This window comes from Syngnathus acus, chromosome 19 (assembly GCF_901709675.1).
Source record: "Syngnathus acus chromosome 19, fSynAcu1.2, whole genome shotgun sequence".
Taxonomy (NCBI): Eukaryota; Metazoa; Chordata; class Actinopteri; order Syngnathiformes; family Syngnathidae; genus Syngnathus; species Syngnathus acus.
Window position 1 is genome coordinate 5,056,113 of NC_051103.1, and position 18,165 is coordinate 5,074,277.

The following is an 18,165-nucleotide window of genomic DNA, read 5'->3' on the forward strand; positions in this document are numbered from 1 at the left end:
GAAACAATTTATGACGGAGTAAAATGAAATATGAGAGAGAGCGGGACTATAACAGAACGTTTTATAAACAATACAAAGCAAGAGAAGCTCTTACCGTCATCGTCGGACATGTCCAGCACCTCGTTCATGGTCTCTGGAACGTTCATCTTGTGCTTCTCGGTGACCGTCTGCGACACAAAACATTCCAGATGTCAAGTTGAACATGGACGCTCTGTGACCACGTGTGTCCTGCTCTTATCCAAACAAAATAGTCAATTATCAACTTCTGTGCATGGCGAGCCAGCAAAAACAGTCTGGTTGGGGTATGGACAAAAGTATAGGGACACCTTCAGGAAGTGGAAAAAGAAAGAAAATGCATACCTGCGTGGTCAGCGTCTCCTCTGTGACCACTTTCAGGGTGTCCACCACGGAGATGTAGCCCAACCTTCTGGCAATGGACAGAGCACTATTCCCATTCTGCATAGAAAGCAAAAAAAAATGCCACCTGGTTATTCGACCTATTAACCCCCGTATATAGAGTGTGTGTGTATGTGTGTGTTGACCGTGGTGAGCTCATTGGGCGACGCTTCATGATGCAGCAGCAGATTGATAATGTGTGTGTGTCCCTGCTGGGCGGCTTGATGAAGCGCAGTGTAGCCGTTCTGTGGGACGCCCAGAAAGAAATTACTCACATACTGTGCTGGATGAAAATAATCACATAAAAGTCCATCCAGGCAGCCAGCCAGTCCAATAAATTACCTTGGTTTTACCGTTGACCTTGGCCTGGTTTTTCAACAGGAAGTGGACCATCTTTACGTTGCCGTAGTGACAGGCCACGTGGAGAGGAGTGTAACCCAACTGAGGACAGCGAAAGAAAATTGTTCAAATGATAATACAGCCAAGAAAAAAAAAATCTCAATTCAAGATGGTAGTGGGGTCACCTTGGTCTCAGGGTCTATGGTGGCTCCATGGTTGACCAAAACCTCAGCCACGTTGACTTTATCCTCCTGGGCAGCCAGATGGAGCGGGGTCAAGCCGTACTAAACGCCAACGATGATGAATTAACTTTATGATTTTATTTTTTATGTCTATTGTCGAAGTCGAACCTTGTTGCCGGCGTTGACCGAAGCGTCCCGCGCCAGTAGAAGCGTCACGACGTCCACGTTGCCCTCCTGCGAGGCTAGGTGCAGCGGTGTGATGCCCTGCCGCGTCACGCTGTTGGTGGACGCGCCGTACTCCAGCAGCGTGGTGGCGATCTCCAGCTGGTTCTTCTTAGAAGCGATGTGCAGCGGCGTGTAGCCGTTCTGGGCCGCAAGCGTACAATTTCAACATGCAGATTTTCTACCATTAATTGCAGGACGATTTATTTGGAAGCGATTTAAACCATCCGCTTATCCTCACTTTCTGTATTTAAATGGAAATCTATATCTTTTTCCCCTCCAGACCTCTAGATGGCAGTAATGCACAAAATGTGTGCCAAAGGAAATTTGGTATCTGTGCTTGAAATGTGGACCGAATTTGAACAAATTTGATTTTCGGACCATCACACTCATCGACGGAGCATTTTTAGATGAATTTTCTCTCACCTTGGCCGAGGCATGCGGTGAAGCTCCCTGCTTGAGCAACAGCAGCGCCACCTTCTGGTTATCGTAGTGCGCAGCCACATGCAGTGGAGTTAGTCCACTCTGGACATAAGTTATTAGTGGCGGGTTAGAGATCAATCATGACACCCGAGTGAGACCAAATGGGGGGCGGGGGGGGGGGGTCACACCTTGCCTGCGGCATCCGCCGCGGCGTTCTTTTGCAGCAGGAGGTTGGCCACCTCCAGCTTGCCGTATTTTGCCGCCACGTGCAGCGGAGTGAAGCCCTTCTGCGAGGACGCGAGAGGATTGCAGTCACCGAATTGTATCAGCGGCGGTGACTGTTGCATGCCGACGCCGTTTACCTTTGTAGTGATGCCCAGACTGGCTCCTTGGTCCAGCAGCGTCGCCGCCACCTCTCGGTGACCTTCCCGGGCGGCCAGGTGGAGGGGCGTGTACCCGGAGCTGGTGGTGGTGTCGGGCGACGCCCCGTTGGCGAGCAGCAGTTGGACGATGTCCAGCTTGCCCAGACGACTCGTGATGTGAAGCGGAGTCTGCTCGTCCTGCCCGGAAAAATCAGACCGATGGAGTCAAGTGACATCAATTCTATTTTTTTTTGTCTCACCAATTTCTGTGCCTGAGCAGAGTTTCAAACCAAGAACCTCTTGACTGCGAGGCGGCTATGCTCAGCCCTTTTTACACTGCTTTAAATTAAACATCTGCAAGGCATTTATCACCCACAAACTGTATTTACACGACACATAAATGTCATGCGACCACACGCCCACACACACACACTACCTTGGCCTTGGCATCGACTCGTGCGCCGTTCTGGACCAAATAGCGCACCACGTTGGATTGTCCCGCCCTTGCAGCCATGTGAAGCGCAGTCTCCCCTCTCTAGAAAAAAAGAAAAAAAAATACATTACTAAATAAAATACGACTTCATCCAGCTGCTAAATCTCCACCAGACAGAAAGGTGAAGAAATGAAGCGCTCCCAATTTTTTTTCTATAATGACGTCCCATAACGCTCGTCGCCCCGGTAACCCGGCCACAGACGGCGTGGGCGAGCAAATACTTGAGGCTGATGAGCTAACTGCACCACTTTTTTCCCCCCTCTTTGACTTGTTCACTCTCTTCCCCCCCCCCATTCCTCTCTTTTTTTTTTGCCCTCCTGGCACAAGAACCTCATCAGGAAGTTTACGGTGTAAACCCACCCGGATGAGAGGAAAACACATGGAATTAATCTACTCAAATGAGCACTGGACCATTTCTCTAAATGGAATATTTGAGGATTTTTCCGCACTAGCTAAATAAAACTATTCAGTGAAAAACAAACTTATCCAAAGAAAATGAGTCCAATGAACTTATTCAATTTGGATGTTTTTTTTCTTACTCACCACATTGCTGGTGTTAGGTGAGGCGCCGTGGTTGATGAGCTGGTGGACGATGTTTTCGTGTCCCATGAACGCCGCGACGTGGATGGGAGTCAGGCCCGACTGGTAATTGGTATCACATAATATTTAAATGTAAAGGTCCCCTTTTTGATTCATTCCGTGCCGCGTCCCAATACTTTTGCTGTCTAGATGTACGACGTACCTCAGTGACAGCCTGTATGGAGGCGCCGTGCTTGAGCAGGAGCTCCATCACCTTGACCCGGTTCTTCTTGCAGGCGATGTGCAGCGGCGTGAAACCATTCTACAAGCAGAGCGAGGACAAAGACGACTTCAAACAAACGATCCGGGGAAAGAAAAACGCTGCTGGAACAGCGCGTGGAAAAATCCACACTCTACTTTTTCTTCCCCCCACGACGAGGAGCGCGCGTGGAAAGAATTCCCACTGAATGCAAAGAGTTTGCGCTCTCCTCTCTTCTTCCTGCTTCGAGTAGCAATGACTTCATGCCACTTTTTTTTCTTTTCTTTACTCTGGACCCTGCCGGGCTCTTTAACCACACCCTGACATCTCTCGTTACACAACCGGCTGTCTCCCTTTGGGACAGCCGCTCAACGAAGTCACCAGTAAAAGTAAAATGATGATTAAAAAAAAAAGAAAATAGCACACACAGGAAAAAAAAATCTGCTTCCTCACCAGAGCCTTGGCATTGGGGTTGGCTTTTTTGTCCACGATGACTTTGGCCACCTTGTAGTGCCCGCAGTGGGCGGCGACGTGCAGCGCCGTCAGGTAGTCGTTGGTCACGTCGTCCACGGGTGCGTCGTGGTGCAGGAGCAGCTGCACGCAGTTGAGGTGGTCGCCTTGGGTCGCCATGTGGAGCGGCGACAGACCGTTCTGGGCGGGGAGAGGTCTTAGCGTGTTGCTAAGTGTCACGCGGAAGGTTGCTTTGAGGCTTTACCTTGGTCTTGGAGAGAATGGGAGCGCTTCTGCTGAGCAACATCTCCACCACCTGCTCATGGCCGCTGCGGGCTCCGCAGTGTAGCGGCGTCAGGCCGTCCTGAGGCATCAAACACTTTTTTTTTACACTTTGCTTTCCATAGTGACAAATGCCTGTTAGCATGTTAGCATACTTGCGCGTACAGACCTTAGTCCGTGCATCTATCTTGGCTCCTCGCTCCACTAAGAGGCGCACCATGTTGCCGTTCCCACGCTTGGAGGCCACGTGCAGTGGCGTGATGTCATTCTGGACACAAAATATGATATACCATCCATTTTTGGAGGTGGCGGGTGAGCTGACTTTAGGTGAAAACCACCCAAAGTCTTATTTTACATTTTGGTTCTGAAGACTCCCTATAGATTTGTCTATATAGGACGACTGACAAAGTACGTGCAACATGAGTGTTCTTTAGCAGAGTGACACAGACAGCTGGCACATACTTGTGTCACAAATGCGAGCGTACACACACACGTACGCACGCACACACTAACCCGTGCCTTGAAGTCCACGGCGGCGCCTCTGTTGAGCAGCAGCGTGGCCACGTTGATGTTGCCGTAGTGAGCGGCGATGTGGAGAGGCGTGAAGCCGCTCTGAGGGGGGCGCAGAAGGACGCACGTAAAAAAAAAAAAAATCGTTAAAATAATGCGGCAAGAAAGTTTTTCCTGTGAGAGCAGGGCACAATGGGAGGCAAAGCTGCAGCAAGCTCAGGAACGTGGTTTTTTTTTTTTTTTTACGTAAAGTGCATCGGCTGCTGATAATTGAAAAGCATGCAAGAACATAAAAGTTTTTTTTTTTTTTTAGTTGTTGGTAACAGGCTGCAACAGAAGCTGCAACTAGGATTAAATCAGAAATATATACATGCAGGAAAGCATGCATTTGCCACAAACGTTAAAGACTAAAAGAGACTATCAGCTTGAAATGTCGAAAGCGAAATAAGATTCCTTCCAGAGCAGATATCACTGCGCTAAAAACATCTTCTGCAGCTCAAAGCATGCACTAACAACATGATCTTGAACAGAGTAGTTTACAAAAACATTGTTGCCAACTAATCTTTCACTGGACCCTATTTAGTGAATTTTCTGACCACTCCCGGAAACAAAAGTGAAAGTTAGTTCCTGCTAAGAAAAAGACAATTTGACCCGAAAAATATTCCTGTTGCGTACATGTTACAAAGTAAACAGTGCTCTAGTCCTTTTCTGCACAGAGATGAACCACATTAAAAAGAAATGAGATTAGCCGCATTGATGGCAGGAAATTCAGTCGACTGTGTTCACACCCACAACGGCGCAAAATACTTTTTTTTTTATTACACTAGCTTACACACACGCACACACACACGCACACAAGTGTAAATGAGATGCAGGCTTCCGGTGCACAAAAAGTGAGTCTGCAAAAGCTTTCATGCTAGCATTTAGCGTTCATGCTAGCAGCCTGAAGGCTTTGCGATGAAACCATGGGGGAGGAGGAAGAAGGGGGGGAGGAGAGAGGAAGATTAGAGCAAGAGAATGTGTGTACCTCTGTTGTTCTATTCACCATCATCTAGAAACAGAAGGTCAAAGGGGGAACGGGGCGAGAAAGAATGTGGGGTGGTTAGAGTACCACGACGACAGCGACACCATGGCGGCACCAAGCGGCGGGATGGGTACGCACTCCATGAAATGGCTAAAAACGGGAGCGGACGCACGAGTGGACACCGCAACGTCGCTTCCTTCTGATCAGAAGTCAGCAAAAAGAAAAGATGGCCATTGGCCTACCTTCGACTCCACGTCGGCGTTGTGGTCACTCTGCAGAAGAAGGGCGGCGGCCTTGGTGTCGTCCTTCCTGGCGGCGATGTGAAGCGCGGGGAGGCGCACCTTGCCCTTGGTGTCGTTCTCCAGGAGCAGGGACACCACCTGGTCGTGGCCCTGCTGCAGCGCCACCGCTAGCGGAGTGAAACCATCCTGCGGAAACAGGCCGAGGAAGCGTGAGCTCATTTGCTCGTCTTCCTTTATTCGATTTGCGTATTCACCTCGGTGGCGATGCTCTGACTGGAGCCGTGTTCCAGCAAGTAGTGCACCACTTCCAGGTGATTCTCCTGCGCCGCCATGTACAGTGGCGTGAAGCCATTCTGGAACCAAAAAGATTATTAGGCCAATTTTTTGTTTTTTTTAAATCACTCAGTGTCTATGGTGCAGCATATCACACACACTCTCCTTACACATAGTGTCACCTCTCTACATAGCTAGCACCTGATAACACAAGTGTGTGCGTGTGCATGTACGCACGTGTGTGTGTCATAGCATATTTTCATATCTTCACGCTAAAATGCCAGCCGTATAAAAGCCTTAAACATATGAATTCATTTGTTATTTCATTGGCTGCTTTTAGTTTATGTTTGCCGTTTACCTGCGACTGCGCGTTGATGTTAGCGTTGTGCGTCACCAATTCTTTCACCACTTCCATTTGGCCGGCGAGAGACGCAATGTGCAGCGCCGTGTTGCCTTTCTGTGACGGGGAAGAAAAAAAAATAAATAAATGTGAGCGCATGTACAGTTTAGCCTCATTTTGGGGATGTGACGCACCTTGGTGGCAGCATCCACGTTGGCTCCCTGCTGAAGGAGCTCGGCCACCACCTCCACATGGCCCTCTTTGGAAGCCAAGTGTAGCGCGTTGAGACCATTCTGTTCAGAATTTGGGTCATTTGTGACCATCCCTCGTTGTCACGGTGACAAATATCACTTTTAATTGAGGATTAAAAACGTACCTGATTACAAATGTTGATGTCCACGCCATTCTTCAAGTAGTCCAACGCTTTCTCCAAGTTGCCGGCGCGAGCTGCTCGTAGGTAACAAGCATTCACGTCCGTCTGCAAAACAAAACGTTACATTTTAAACACTGTTAACTTCTATTTTTCGCGGTTTCAGCCGATCAACACAACAAGGTGACTCTGGACGATAACGTGAACACAACATGACTGGCGTGACTTTGTTCATGCCACCCTGAAGCCTTCCGATGAAACTTGAGATATCCCAAGAATGCAACCTTGGCTCTTTCAACAAACATTCCAGTAGGACGTGCCAGCAAACAAACATCAAACATGTTTACACGCCGCAAATGCTCAAATGTTATCGTAAGAAAATAAACCAAAAAAAAAAGAATGTCCGCCATATTGTTTTGAAGCAGCCATTTTAAATTTGAGTGTCCATCAAAACCAATTTTGTCTGATTGCTAGCATATTTGAATCATTATTGTACCAGGTTCAAATTAGTGGCAACATTTGATGACTTAAAACAGGAAACTCAAATAACTCCACAAGGTCACACATAGCTTGACAAAAGAATTCAACCTATAAAGCCAGTTTCACTTAGCCATGTTATTTGGTCGGCATGTCAACCATGATGAGACCCACCAAAAAGTCACCTTCCAGTTTGCTGTTTTTTTTTGCAGCATTCACTTAGCCAAGCAGAGCTTGTCTACCAAGGTCAGGTGTTTACCTCCATGCGTGTCTGTCATCATGCACCCTAATCAAAACACATCATCCTCCTCATCCTGATGTGGGACGTACGCAGGTTCAAGGCTGCAGCGAGGCAGCACCACTGCAGAGCACCACGACCTCCACAAAAACGACCCCGTAACGGGCCTTAAATGTCTCGACCAGTCTCCGGGGTGGGGGTCCATCTCATGCTCCCACCCAAAGATGAAGTCTTACCACGGGATAGTCGACCGCTTCCTCCACGGCCATGTTGATCCTCAGCCTGCGGCAGAGAGTGTGAAACCCGAGCGCCGGTTGCTAGCTAGCACTACACTGACTGACTGATGAGGAAGAGAGAGAGAGTGGTCGAGAGAGAGAGAGAGAGGTAGGGGCATTATGTCAAAGCTAAAAATACCTAGCATGCAGTGAGAAAGTCCAGTCGTCGAAAGTCAGGAGTTCCGGTGCTAATCTTAACGAGTGATACAAAACAGTGCACGTGTTTGGAATGTGCACAGAAAGTACGACAGAGATTGAAATATAAACAAATAGTGTGATCCTTATTTTGCGACACTTCCTTGTTAAAGGGACAGCGTATGCAAAACAGCATCCGGTATCACTCACCGACATCTGCCGCTTTGGTGAGTAACTGCCGCAATCTAAATCACCTCCATTAAAGACCACCTTAGTGTCGGGTTTGGACTTGGCTAGGCCCCATCGAGTTTGGCATGGAGGAAGAAAAATGTGGAGCTTGGCTCACCTTACTCGCACAGTCCAAAATAGTGCAGACGGACACAACTGCAGAAAAGCAGCAGATGAGGCTTTGAGGTCAAACAGATTAGCAGGACTTAGAAGGTGCTTTCAGGTATTGAAGGAGCAAAATACTTTCGAGGAGACTAATGAGTTATAGGGCCCGAAATGGGCTGGGGTGACAATTATAATAATAATTTTTATTTTAGTCATTGAAGTCAAATTCCTTGTTTGGCACGCTCAAACATAAAAACTCTTGAATTTTTCTTTTTCATCCATTTAAATATGTGCTGCAATAACATTTATGGGACAACACAGGAACGATCCATCCTCCAGCATTTTATGACAAGCAACTATGAGGGACAGGTTGCCATGGAAACGCCGGCTCCTAAAATTTGCTGCGGAAATGTTGCGGAACTTTCCGGTTGGTGTTTATCATTTTAGTATTTGTGAACGCAGAGTGTTATGAATGATAAACACCATCCTTTTCTACTATCTTCTTTTATTTCCTACGGGGACTTCAGGCAGTGTATTTGAAATATAAACATCTCAATGTGAATAGTGAGCAATAAAAATGCATGTAATACCGCTTTAATGTTATGAAATCATCTTGGATGGGAATAAGGTAAAAAGAGGTGTGTGTATGTGTGTGTGTGTTTAGTCCTGCCTCTGACTGCTAGTTGAAACCCTGCGATCTGATTGGCCGGCGAGCTACCGCAGTCCCGGCTCTTCAGCTTCCGATGGAGGAGGATTAAAAACACTCACGCCCGCGCGGGGCGTCTATAAAACATACACCTCCTCTTTTTTGCACGGCGGCATCGAACGGCGGACAAACGCGAGAGTGTGTCTGAGCGGTTTGTGTCCGTGACGCTTTGCTGCATAGCCAGCAGGCGGCCATGTTTACCAGACACCAGCATCAGCCCCTCCCTGGGTTAAGAAGTGAACACTCACAGTAGGTAAATACAATATAGAAGTACAATATCAAAGTAGAACAAAAAACGGGGTTAGTATCTGCTGCTGTGGTGCAGCCGCGGGTTAATCTCCTCTGAGGCAGGGCAATCATGAATAAATAAAGACAAAAAACACACTGACTTGACAGGAATGTGTGCGGTGCAGCGGCCCAGCTACATGGGAGCACAACACAAGAAAAAGCAACACAAATTGGGCGTTTTATTTGACGGTTTCGGTAGTTCGAAACCCGTCAGAACTTTTTGCATTTTGATTTACAGTCCACTGCTGACTAGTTTCCTCGATCAACCGCCCCGCCGCGACCCGTGTATCCTCCGCCCTGTAATGGAAGTCTTCTATAATTCATAGCCCCCGCTCCAAAAGAGAGCGTCGGCTTGCATGACTTTGCTCTCAGAAAACACAAAAAGAGAAGATGGTGGAAGAGGTTCCGGGCTGCAAGACATTTCATATAATTGGCTTGGAAATCAAATAATATATAATAAATAATAAAAATAAAATAAAATAAACAAAAAAAAAAAAAGCAACTTTAAGGCAATTCATTATAGTCACAGCTGTTCCTAATATTGTGACTTTCCGCTGTAGCCCAAAGAGAGAAAGGTGTAGAGAGAAAAAGAGAGAGCGAGAGGTAAAGTAAGGCTAAAAAAAACTAAATGAGGCACAGGGAGGAGATAGTGAGGATCATTTTTCCATCATGGTGCCAAGAAGAAGCGTCCTGGGACAGACGACTATGGATTAATCCTGGCATAGCAGATACGGCTTCACTACCACACTCACTGATGATGTCACTACTACACGCTTAGACACAACAGTGACACAGCAACATGTTATTCCCGTTAATTCTCATTTTCGACCTTGAAGTCAAAAAGGTCAGACTGCCACTCAAGCAAATGATTATTGATTATCGCCCATCCGGTATTAGCCACCTCGTGCATGTTTCTAACTTTGCCGTCCAGGTTGCACGCACACGCGCACTAATGTGACACGCGGCGAAGCGCAGGGCGTGACTGCTTCCAGCACGAGCCTCGTGCACAGACAGACGCGTCCAAAGTCCATCATCGAGTGATGACGGCAACCGACGTTGCATTTCGACCATTTGTTCAATTCGTAATGAGGACACAATACACCAACCGAAATATTAATAGCACCCAAGTGCCTAAAATATCAGCCTGTCCTCTTTCCTCTGTCGCCACAACCAAAACACAGCCCTCCATCTTCCTCCCTTTCTACCTTTTTCTTCACGTCTCCTCCTCGTTGCCTCCTCCTGGCCCGCTTACGCTCCTTCTCCCGCTCTTCCTCGGCCGCCACAAGGTTTTCGTCCGCCTTCTTCTTCAGCTGCGAGGCGGCGTGCGCCATGCCGTCTGCCGCTTAATCCACACAGGTGGGCGAGAACAGTGCTGCTGAGGGATCTTCTCCACCCACTCCTGATGATTTCCTTTTTTTTAATGGAGGTGGATGGCACACCTCCTCCTGGTTGTCAATTAGCTTTTGTGCTCGGGGTCGGGATGTTCCCCTGGAGATCCTGCTCAAATCTGTCCTTCATCCCCACCTCAAAAAAAATTTTTTTTTTTTAAAAAAGCATAAAATCATCTCCGGGTAGGATTGTCCTCTTGTAAAAACATCCCTAGTGGAGGTCCTCACATCCACAGAGAAGCGCAAACCGCATGGCGTGCTGAAGAGGAGGGGGATGCAGACTGGTTCCTGGCGCCCCCCTGGAAGCACCTGAGCTCGACACGAGCCATCCGCTCCAGCATGTCTCGACGGGACGTACGAGCGGGATGGGAACGGCGGCGGGAAAGAGGTTGAGAAAGAGAGCGAGAGGTGGGAGGATAGAAAGGGAGAGGCTGGAGGGGGCTTCGAAGGGAGGGGCAAGGGGAGGGGGGGGGGGGATGAAGAAGAACCTCTGCTTGGTAACATCAGACACTTAATGGAGACACTACAATGGAGGACGCTGTCACTGCTGTCTTAACATTTTGCATTCGTTTTAATGTGCAGATCCGTGCATGTGGTGCATGCAGCTGACACTTCACCAGATCACCCCTGCCAAACTTCAACTCCTGGACAATTTCACCAAGTAATCAGAAGCAACAAGGTCTTAAAATTGTGACGTCACAACTTGGCAACACACTCCAGATTGTAGTGAGTTGTGACCGTCGTAAAAAACAGCAACGTAAGACTGAGCGTAAATAGACCACCAAATAATGAGCGTAGGAAGCAAAATAATATGCAATTCCAGTGAATTAAAGGATCAATTATTCACGTCCTCATGAATTATTCATGAGATATTGATAGATGCTGCGATTAAGTGGAGGTGACCTTGAGGCATTGTTAGAGTTCAATGCAATTAGCCGCTTTTCCAGGAGGGAGAAAGCTTCATGACAATGATTCCCTCGAGCATCAATCAAATTTATGATGACTATTTTAATCCATTAAATATGCTTTCTTGTTGAGCAATACGTGTGTCTGTGTGTGTGTGTGTGTGTGTGCGGGCGTGCATGGGTGCTATAAGCTCATGTCTGGGGATTGCAGCCCCCCTTCATAATATAAACACCTTGGCAGCATGCGGGGATGACGTCACAAGAGAGCCGGCTTCCTATTGGTTCAGAGGACAGCGACCGGCCGCTTGGAACGGAAGGTCCCGCCCACTGCCAGACAATAACAAAAGAGAAACAGCAGGCTTGGGGGGGAAAAAAGGGTTGGCTGTAATGTACTATTTGACCGCTAGAGGGCGGCATTGCATTAAGGACCAAAAAAAGGGGAACTAAATGTGGTTCTGGAGCACAAAAGGTTGCCCACACATGTTCTGGCACCTCCCCTGAGAGCCACTTCACATCCAAGCCGAGGCACTTAACTGCAAATGGACATTTTAAAATCAGATAAAGCAACAACACAATTTGTCCCATTTGGTGTTTGGAGACGCGGATGGAAAGCACTAAGAGATGACATTAAAACAAAAATGGAAGCGAAAACCAGACACATTTCTGTCTGTCTGTCTGTCTATCATTGTGTGCGTCTGTCTGGAGGTGGGCTTCTCCTGCCGGGCACCCTGCCAGCCGTCTCCCTGGCAACGGTTTACACAGCCACAAAAATAGCACTGCTCCGAGTGCAGAGTATCCCTTCGCCGTATCGAGCCGACCGCGTCACGCGCACCTTCACACCCCGCGTCCTTCCATGCCGACAACTAGATCCCCGTCATGGTGAATTCCAAGCCAAAAAAAAGGCCCTAGTCTGAAGTTCTAGCAAAATCCATCTTTCTTTTCTGGGCTAGTTCACATTCCTTGGGTTTAACAAGTACGCACAAGCGCTGATGGGGATGATGTGTAATTACTCGGGATTGTAAAAGCACACTTTTATCTCTTTGACTTGTGACAACAAATCCGCAGCCTTTCCAAGCGCTAATCTCCACGGAATTATAACCCCTGCGTGACATGATGAAGGTTAATCAGACATGAACTTTTCCTTTTCGAGATGCTGATAGCTCATGGTAATCCAGTCAGGATGAGGGGCCCGGTCTGACTCAGCCGGGCACGCGCAAAAACGACACCTTGGCAAGTCGTCATGGCAACGCAACAAGGCCTGTGGCGGCTGGCAAGATGATGGGGAGGTGACGGGAGGGAAACACGAAGGCCACCTTTGTGCCACATTTGATAAAAAATTCATTTTATGACTATTTTTAGGGGGGGGGGGCTGGAAGTAAACACAAGCGCGTCAGAAAAATATGACGGGAAACAGAAATGGACGCCTGTTCTCTAAAAGCGCTGACATCACCCTTGGCACACTCCCGTCGCCATGACGACCGAGGTCCATTAGCCTATTCGCGGAACTGTCAAGACACCTTGCTCTGCCCCTCTCTGATCTCCACGGCAGGACCTCCACAGTTAGCCACGTGCGATGGGAAGTCAGAAGTAGAAAAGGCGCACGAGCCCACCGGGGCTTCATCCGGTTCCCGGGAAGTGTGGACGGATCCCGGCCAAGCGTCCTGCTCGGCACAAACAAACAATATGTTGGCACGCTGGCAAGTACGCTCACCCGCCGGATTATCAGCCGCTCGCTTCTGCGGCGAGCTGCTTCGTTGGCCAAGATAGAGGAATGCTGAATAATAAGCACGTTTGTATTTTAGGGTCTGTTCATGGTCACCTATTGATTTGTCTACTCAGCAATCAATCAGATGATGGACCAAACTAGTTGTATACAAATTCTACCACAATTTGGGAAAACAAAAGGCCTGTTTGGACAAGTTTGATGTGGAAGATAAAAAAAATAAAAAAAATGAGAGGATGTATGACATGGGAGGTTTGTGGCACGCCAAGGGCTAAACGTGGGCAGTCATCTTACATAATCCAGCCATGTCCACATTTGTGTGTTTGAATCAAGCGTTTGCAAAGTGCGCTAACACAAAATGACCGCCTCCCTCATTCAAGTCAAGCTCGAGCTTCATTTCTTAAGCGTTTTTATTAGCGTTGGAGCTTAAGGATGTCTGAGTGGGTGTGGGACAGAAAGAGCTGACTAAACAAATAAATGCTACATTCTACAGAACAACCATTCTTGGCCAACAATCCCCCCCCACTCCAATATCTTAAAAGAACATCAATCAGACCCGGCGGAGAGATTTAAAGATTAAATAAAAAAAAAAAAAAGGTTTTAAATGGCTTCATGCCATCTTGTTGGAGTCATCAGAGGCCAAGTGGAGACTCCATGATGAGCAGGTTGTTTTTTTTTTGGCATCAACAGGCTGCAGCAGCCGCGCGAGCTGAACACACCCCGGTAGCTAACGCACAACTATAAATCCCATTTTCATCAGTGGGGCGCGCGCACACACACATATGTATATAAGAGCATGTCAATAGAAGTGAGTCACACCTGCACTTTTGTGCTTCTAAAAAGGTTTCAAGTTGTTAAAAACGAGACGGGCGGGGGCAACCAAAATGTCCATCAACAAAGACGCACAAAAGAGTGACATTTCAAAAAACACTGAGCCTCTTTCTACCTTCTTTCCTTTCTTCTTGCGTTGAGCCGACCTGCCCGCCGCCTTTTCCCGAACCTCCTCGCTCATGGCGGCCGCCGTGAGGGTCCCCGGGGGCCCTTTGTTTACATCCCCAAGAAAAGCACCCCAAAAGGAAAACAATAATAAGAGGTTCTAATCCAGCATGGATGAGTACAAAGACGTACGTGCATGTGTGTGTGTGTGTGGTAAAGACACACACACACATACACGCACACAGAGTGGCGCGCATACACCAGCCAACGAGGCGGACTGACTGGACTGGGCGGAACCAGGAGCGACGCCTTCTCGCTCTTTCTCGGCGCGTCTCTCTCGCGCACACACCATACACACACATATATACACACACACACTCCACAAGTGGGAGTGGATATAGCAACAAGCAGCTCATTGCTAAAAAATTTTTATTTACTAATTGACTAATTGATTGATTAGACACATTTTGAAGATCAGTTCATTTTGGATGATTGGGCGGAGTTGATGGATGAGGCATGATGAAGCGCGCACGTTGGCTGCCACCAGTAGAGGCACTATTGACTCAGCGCAGACTGGTTTGCAGTCTGAAGAAGTGACGCCAAGCACGTTCTCTTCATTGCTCAGCATTATTGCATACCAAGCCAGCAAAGAAACAGGAGCTCAGGACATCCTCTTTAATTGATGTTATGATATATAACTTGGTTGTGTTTGTTTATTTTTGGGGGTCTCAATATTTTTCTAACATTTTAACTAGTGATTATTTGGTCCAATAATTTGTATTCTTTTGTGACATTTGCCAATTTTTGGATTGATTTCTAATATTTTTTTGTATTTTAATTTAACATGTATTTTTTCTGATATTTTTGTTTACCCCTAAAAAAATTACTATTTTTCATCTTTTACGCTGATATCTTTCCAGATTTTTTATTACAATTTTATCTAACATATTTCTATAAATATTAGTCAACAAATGTACCCCATTCACAAGCCCTTTACAACATCATGCTAATCATGCTAATACTGACAATAGCACTGATCATTTGGCGCACTATAATCATGATTTGACATTTTCATGGTGCTTCATCCGTCTCTCCCTCTCAGCAAGACCAACCAGCCTGGAGCACGCCCAACTAGAATAGAAGCCAGTCTGACATCTAGTGGCCACATCTTGACACGACAACAATTCCCTTCAAAATACACCTCTTTCATTCACATGCAAGACGGCGGGCCTGAGCCAGTTTCAACACAATCCAAACACAAAGACAACAAGCACTCAGGTAACACAATCCTTTTATGATAGCAGTCCACCATAAAAGGCTTTGTGGGGAAACCGGGAGTGGCTTTCCACACACGCGTATGCATACAAGTCTTTAAGTGCTGCACGACACAGCGGTCAGAACCGGCCTGTGGTTGGAGTGACAAACAGGTTTGTAAGTGCTAGCGCGTCGCTAATGCATCCCAGCAGTGCTTGACGTCAGGCAGATGACGGTTCGATAATGTGTCGCTGTATTGGTGACTGGTATCGGAAGCCTTCACCAGTACCCGATACCTTCAAATAAGGCTAATCTCAGCCTGATATCTGGTATCGGTACTCGCCCGCCCAAAATATTAGGAACACAACCCACAAATATTTCCCCGATTTCCGATGAGGTCGTCTTGGGGTATTTAAAAAATGCCTATCAATCATTTTAATCGGGATCGGACTCTCAGAATGATGACTTTCTTCTCCATTCCCACAGAGCTTGTGCTTGTATCAGACGGTGTAATCAACACCATCCCTCCATTAACCAGCACCAGCAAAAGGCCAAATGGTGATGGAGTCACACTACACAATAAAAGATCCTTTATAGAAAGTGAGCCAGAAACACAGTCCTCTTTTACAGGCTTCCATTCGGACTGCAAAGAACAAGAGTGATTCTTTACGACATGCATCTCTCTGCCAGCAATTCTCACTGTGTGTGTGTGTGTATGTCGCCTGAGGGCAAAGCATCAACTGACAAACGTTCAGCGTGCAGACCACCATGAGAAATGGGAAGCGAGCATCATCGAGCATACATATTACAAATTACGTGCATATTACATGCATGCAAGTATGCGATAGTTTATAAAATCAGCTATGCTAATTTGCGCGTAATTAGAGTCATCAACAAGCGGCACAAACAAAATATTGTCCTTTGAGGCGTCCATTAGTGGTAATTAATGGACTTTGGCGTTCTATCTCGCGGTCGCCCTTAATGGACATATCGGCAGACGTCTTCTTGTTACGCAAGAACATCCTAAGCGTTGTTTTGCAGCTCCCATCCTTCTGTGATGCTACACATGCTAATACTTCATGCTAGCTACACGCATCCGGCCTAGAGGAAACAACTTTACATGTATTTGGTTGCCACGGCAACACTACTGTGGATGCCCATGGAAATAACAACAACTTTGTCGCCATGGAAACCACATCAGAGAAATCAGGAAGAAGCAAACGGCTCTTTGTCGAGGATTCCTCGGCCCTGAAATGACTCCTTTTCCAAAACGCCACGGCGGGAGGAAAGGTTATCGTGGAATAAAAGAAGATCATTTACGCAGCAGAGGAGGAATCCCTCGCGAGCGTGCACACACACACACACACACACACACACACACACACGACAAGTGAGATAAAGCAGACACACAAACATGAGTCACAAAGAGACTTTCCATGTTTTACAATCCGTCTTTGTCTCGGCACAAATGGCGTCAGACGTGGTTTCAACCCAGCACTTTGACAAACTATCATTACTGAAAATTATTATTTATGCTTGCTTTTCTGCAGTATTATGGATACACAATCATAACATGTCAATATTTTTTTTATTAAATCGGCAGTACTTCAAACGGAATTCTTCCGCTCTTTAAATTTAAAAGGGAAAACAGGAAGTGAAGACAATTAACTTCGTTGTCTAGTGACGTGAGCTCGCCAGAGCTGAGCTGGTGTTTACTGGTTCCATGACAATAGCCGGCACGGAGAGGCACTCGCCGCCGCTGCCGCCACCAACGAAGCGACGTGCTGAATCAGCGCAACGAGACTTTTCTCCTCACAATGAGGGCGGGCGACTGTGAATAGCTCCGCAGATGTAAATCCAAACACAACGGCCGGAGCTTTTGTGCGCCCGCTCGTGAGCTTTCACAGTGTGAAGGCTCAGCGTTTAGAAAGCCAAGAAATGAGGGCGTAAAAGTTGTTTCCTGCTTACGTCATCTCAAAATGGCTGGCCAATTCATGTATTGATTAAGAATGCCATATCGACAAGCTCAGTGATTGGTTTTTGCCTCAGAGTCACAGGTGGAGCGTTCTGGTATTTGCGGCCATTAGCGCTAATGCTAGCGGCCTTCAACCAGCTGTGGTCAACCATTAAACCACAGACTGACAAACATACTGCTTCGACTTGTACGACAGCTCTGATTCGGACACAAAAACAGACATTTTTATTTTTTGCACATGTGACACTTGTTTGAGTTTTTAAGACTTTCTAACAGCAATTACCTTAAGAAAGAACAATTAACAAGATCCGAACATCCGCTTGAAAATAAAGAAAGACAGATGAGCCATAGATAGAAAGGTAGATCACGAAAAAGCTTTTGTCAGCACACTTGTATTGTCACAAAAAAAAATAAAAAACAGGTCAGTGTGTACATAATGACACTTAAAACAATGAACATTAACTCCAATGAAAAGTGATGATTAACCAGGACTAGCGTGAAAACACTTGCACCTTGGGGCATTACGGGAAAACCGCTGTGTTTTCCCATTTTTTTGCCGTATGCATGCATTTTTCCACAAGGTTTTATTTTAATTGGGGATTGTAATATAAATTGATGGCAATGTGAGTGCACACCGCCTCTCATCTCAAGTGACTCAGTCAAACTCAACCCACTGATGGCCCTAATGAGAACAAGTGCTGCAGAAAAATGGATGGATGATGATGGAGGGGTTATTTTAAACTGCGTTATTTATTTTATATATATATTTAAAGACACCATGATAAGATGGAGTGAATGCACTCAATGGTTGATCCTCCCCTTTTGGGCGCACTCAAGTAATTCATG

The 18,165-nt window shown here is 46.8% G+C and overlaps 1 protein-coding gene across 44 annotated transcripts in view; it reads right to left on the reverse strand.

Annotated features, from left to right (window-relative positions):
* LOC119137994 (ankyrin-3-like) overlaps positions 1-18,165 on the reverse strand; it is a 41,959-nt gene that overhangs the window by 23,426 nt on the left and 368 nt on the right. For 11 of the 44 annotated variants that reach the window (XM_037277619.1, XM_037277617.1, XM_037277615.1 and 8 more), the window contains exons 1-23: positions 10,344-10,876; positions 6,693-6,794; positions 6,511-6,609; positions 6,335-6,433; positions 5,958-6,056; positions 5,704-5,889; positions 5,465-5,488; positions 4,441-4,539; positions 4,097-4,195; positions 3,911-4,009; positions 3,649-3,846; positions 3,160-3,258; positions 2,961-3,059; positions 2,361-2,459; positions 1,925-2,122; positions 1,751-1,849; positions 1,566-1,664; positions 1,086-1,283; positions 921-1,019; positions 739-837; positions 543-641; positions 361-456; positions 95-167 (exon numbers count right to left, since the gene is read on the reverse strand). In XM_037277619.1, the coding sequence (XP_037133514.1) occupies positions 95-167; positions 361-456; positions 543-641; positions 739-837; positions 921-1,019; positions 1,086-1,283; positions 1,566-1,664; positions 1,751-1,849; positions 1,925-2,122; positions 2,361-2,459; positions 2,961-3,059; positions 3,160-3,258; positions 3,649-3,846; positions 3,911-4,009; positions 4,097-4,195; positions 4,441-4,539; positions 5,465-5,488; positions 5,704-5,889; positions 5,958-6,056; positions 6,335-6,433; positions 6,511-6,609; positions 6,693-6,794; positions 10,344-10,469 (2,587 nt within the window). In that variant the 5' untranslated portion in view covers positions 10,470-10,876. Of the gene's footprint in view, positions 1-94; positions 168-360; positions 457-542; positions 642-738; positions 838-920; positions 1,020-1,085; positions 1,284-1,565; positions 1,665-1,750; positions 1,850-1,924; positions 2,123-2,360; positions 2,460-2,960; positions 3,060-3,159; positions 3,259-3,648; positions 3,847-3,910; positions 4,010-4,096; positions 4,196-4,440; positions 4,540-5,464; positions 5,489-5,703; positions 5,890-5,957; positions 6,057-6,334; positions 6,434-6,510; positions 6,610-6,692; positions 6,795-7,637; positions 7,757-10,343; positions 10,880-14,100; positions 14,370-18,165 lie in introns of those variants that run through there. The other 33 variants (XR_005101063.1, XM_037277606.1, XM_037277600.1 and 30 more) reach the window with 16 other exon arrangements.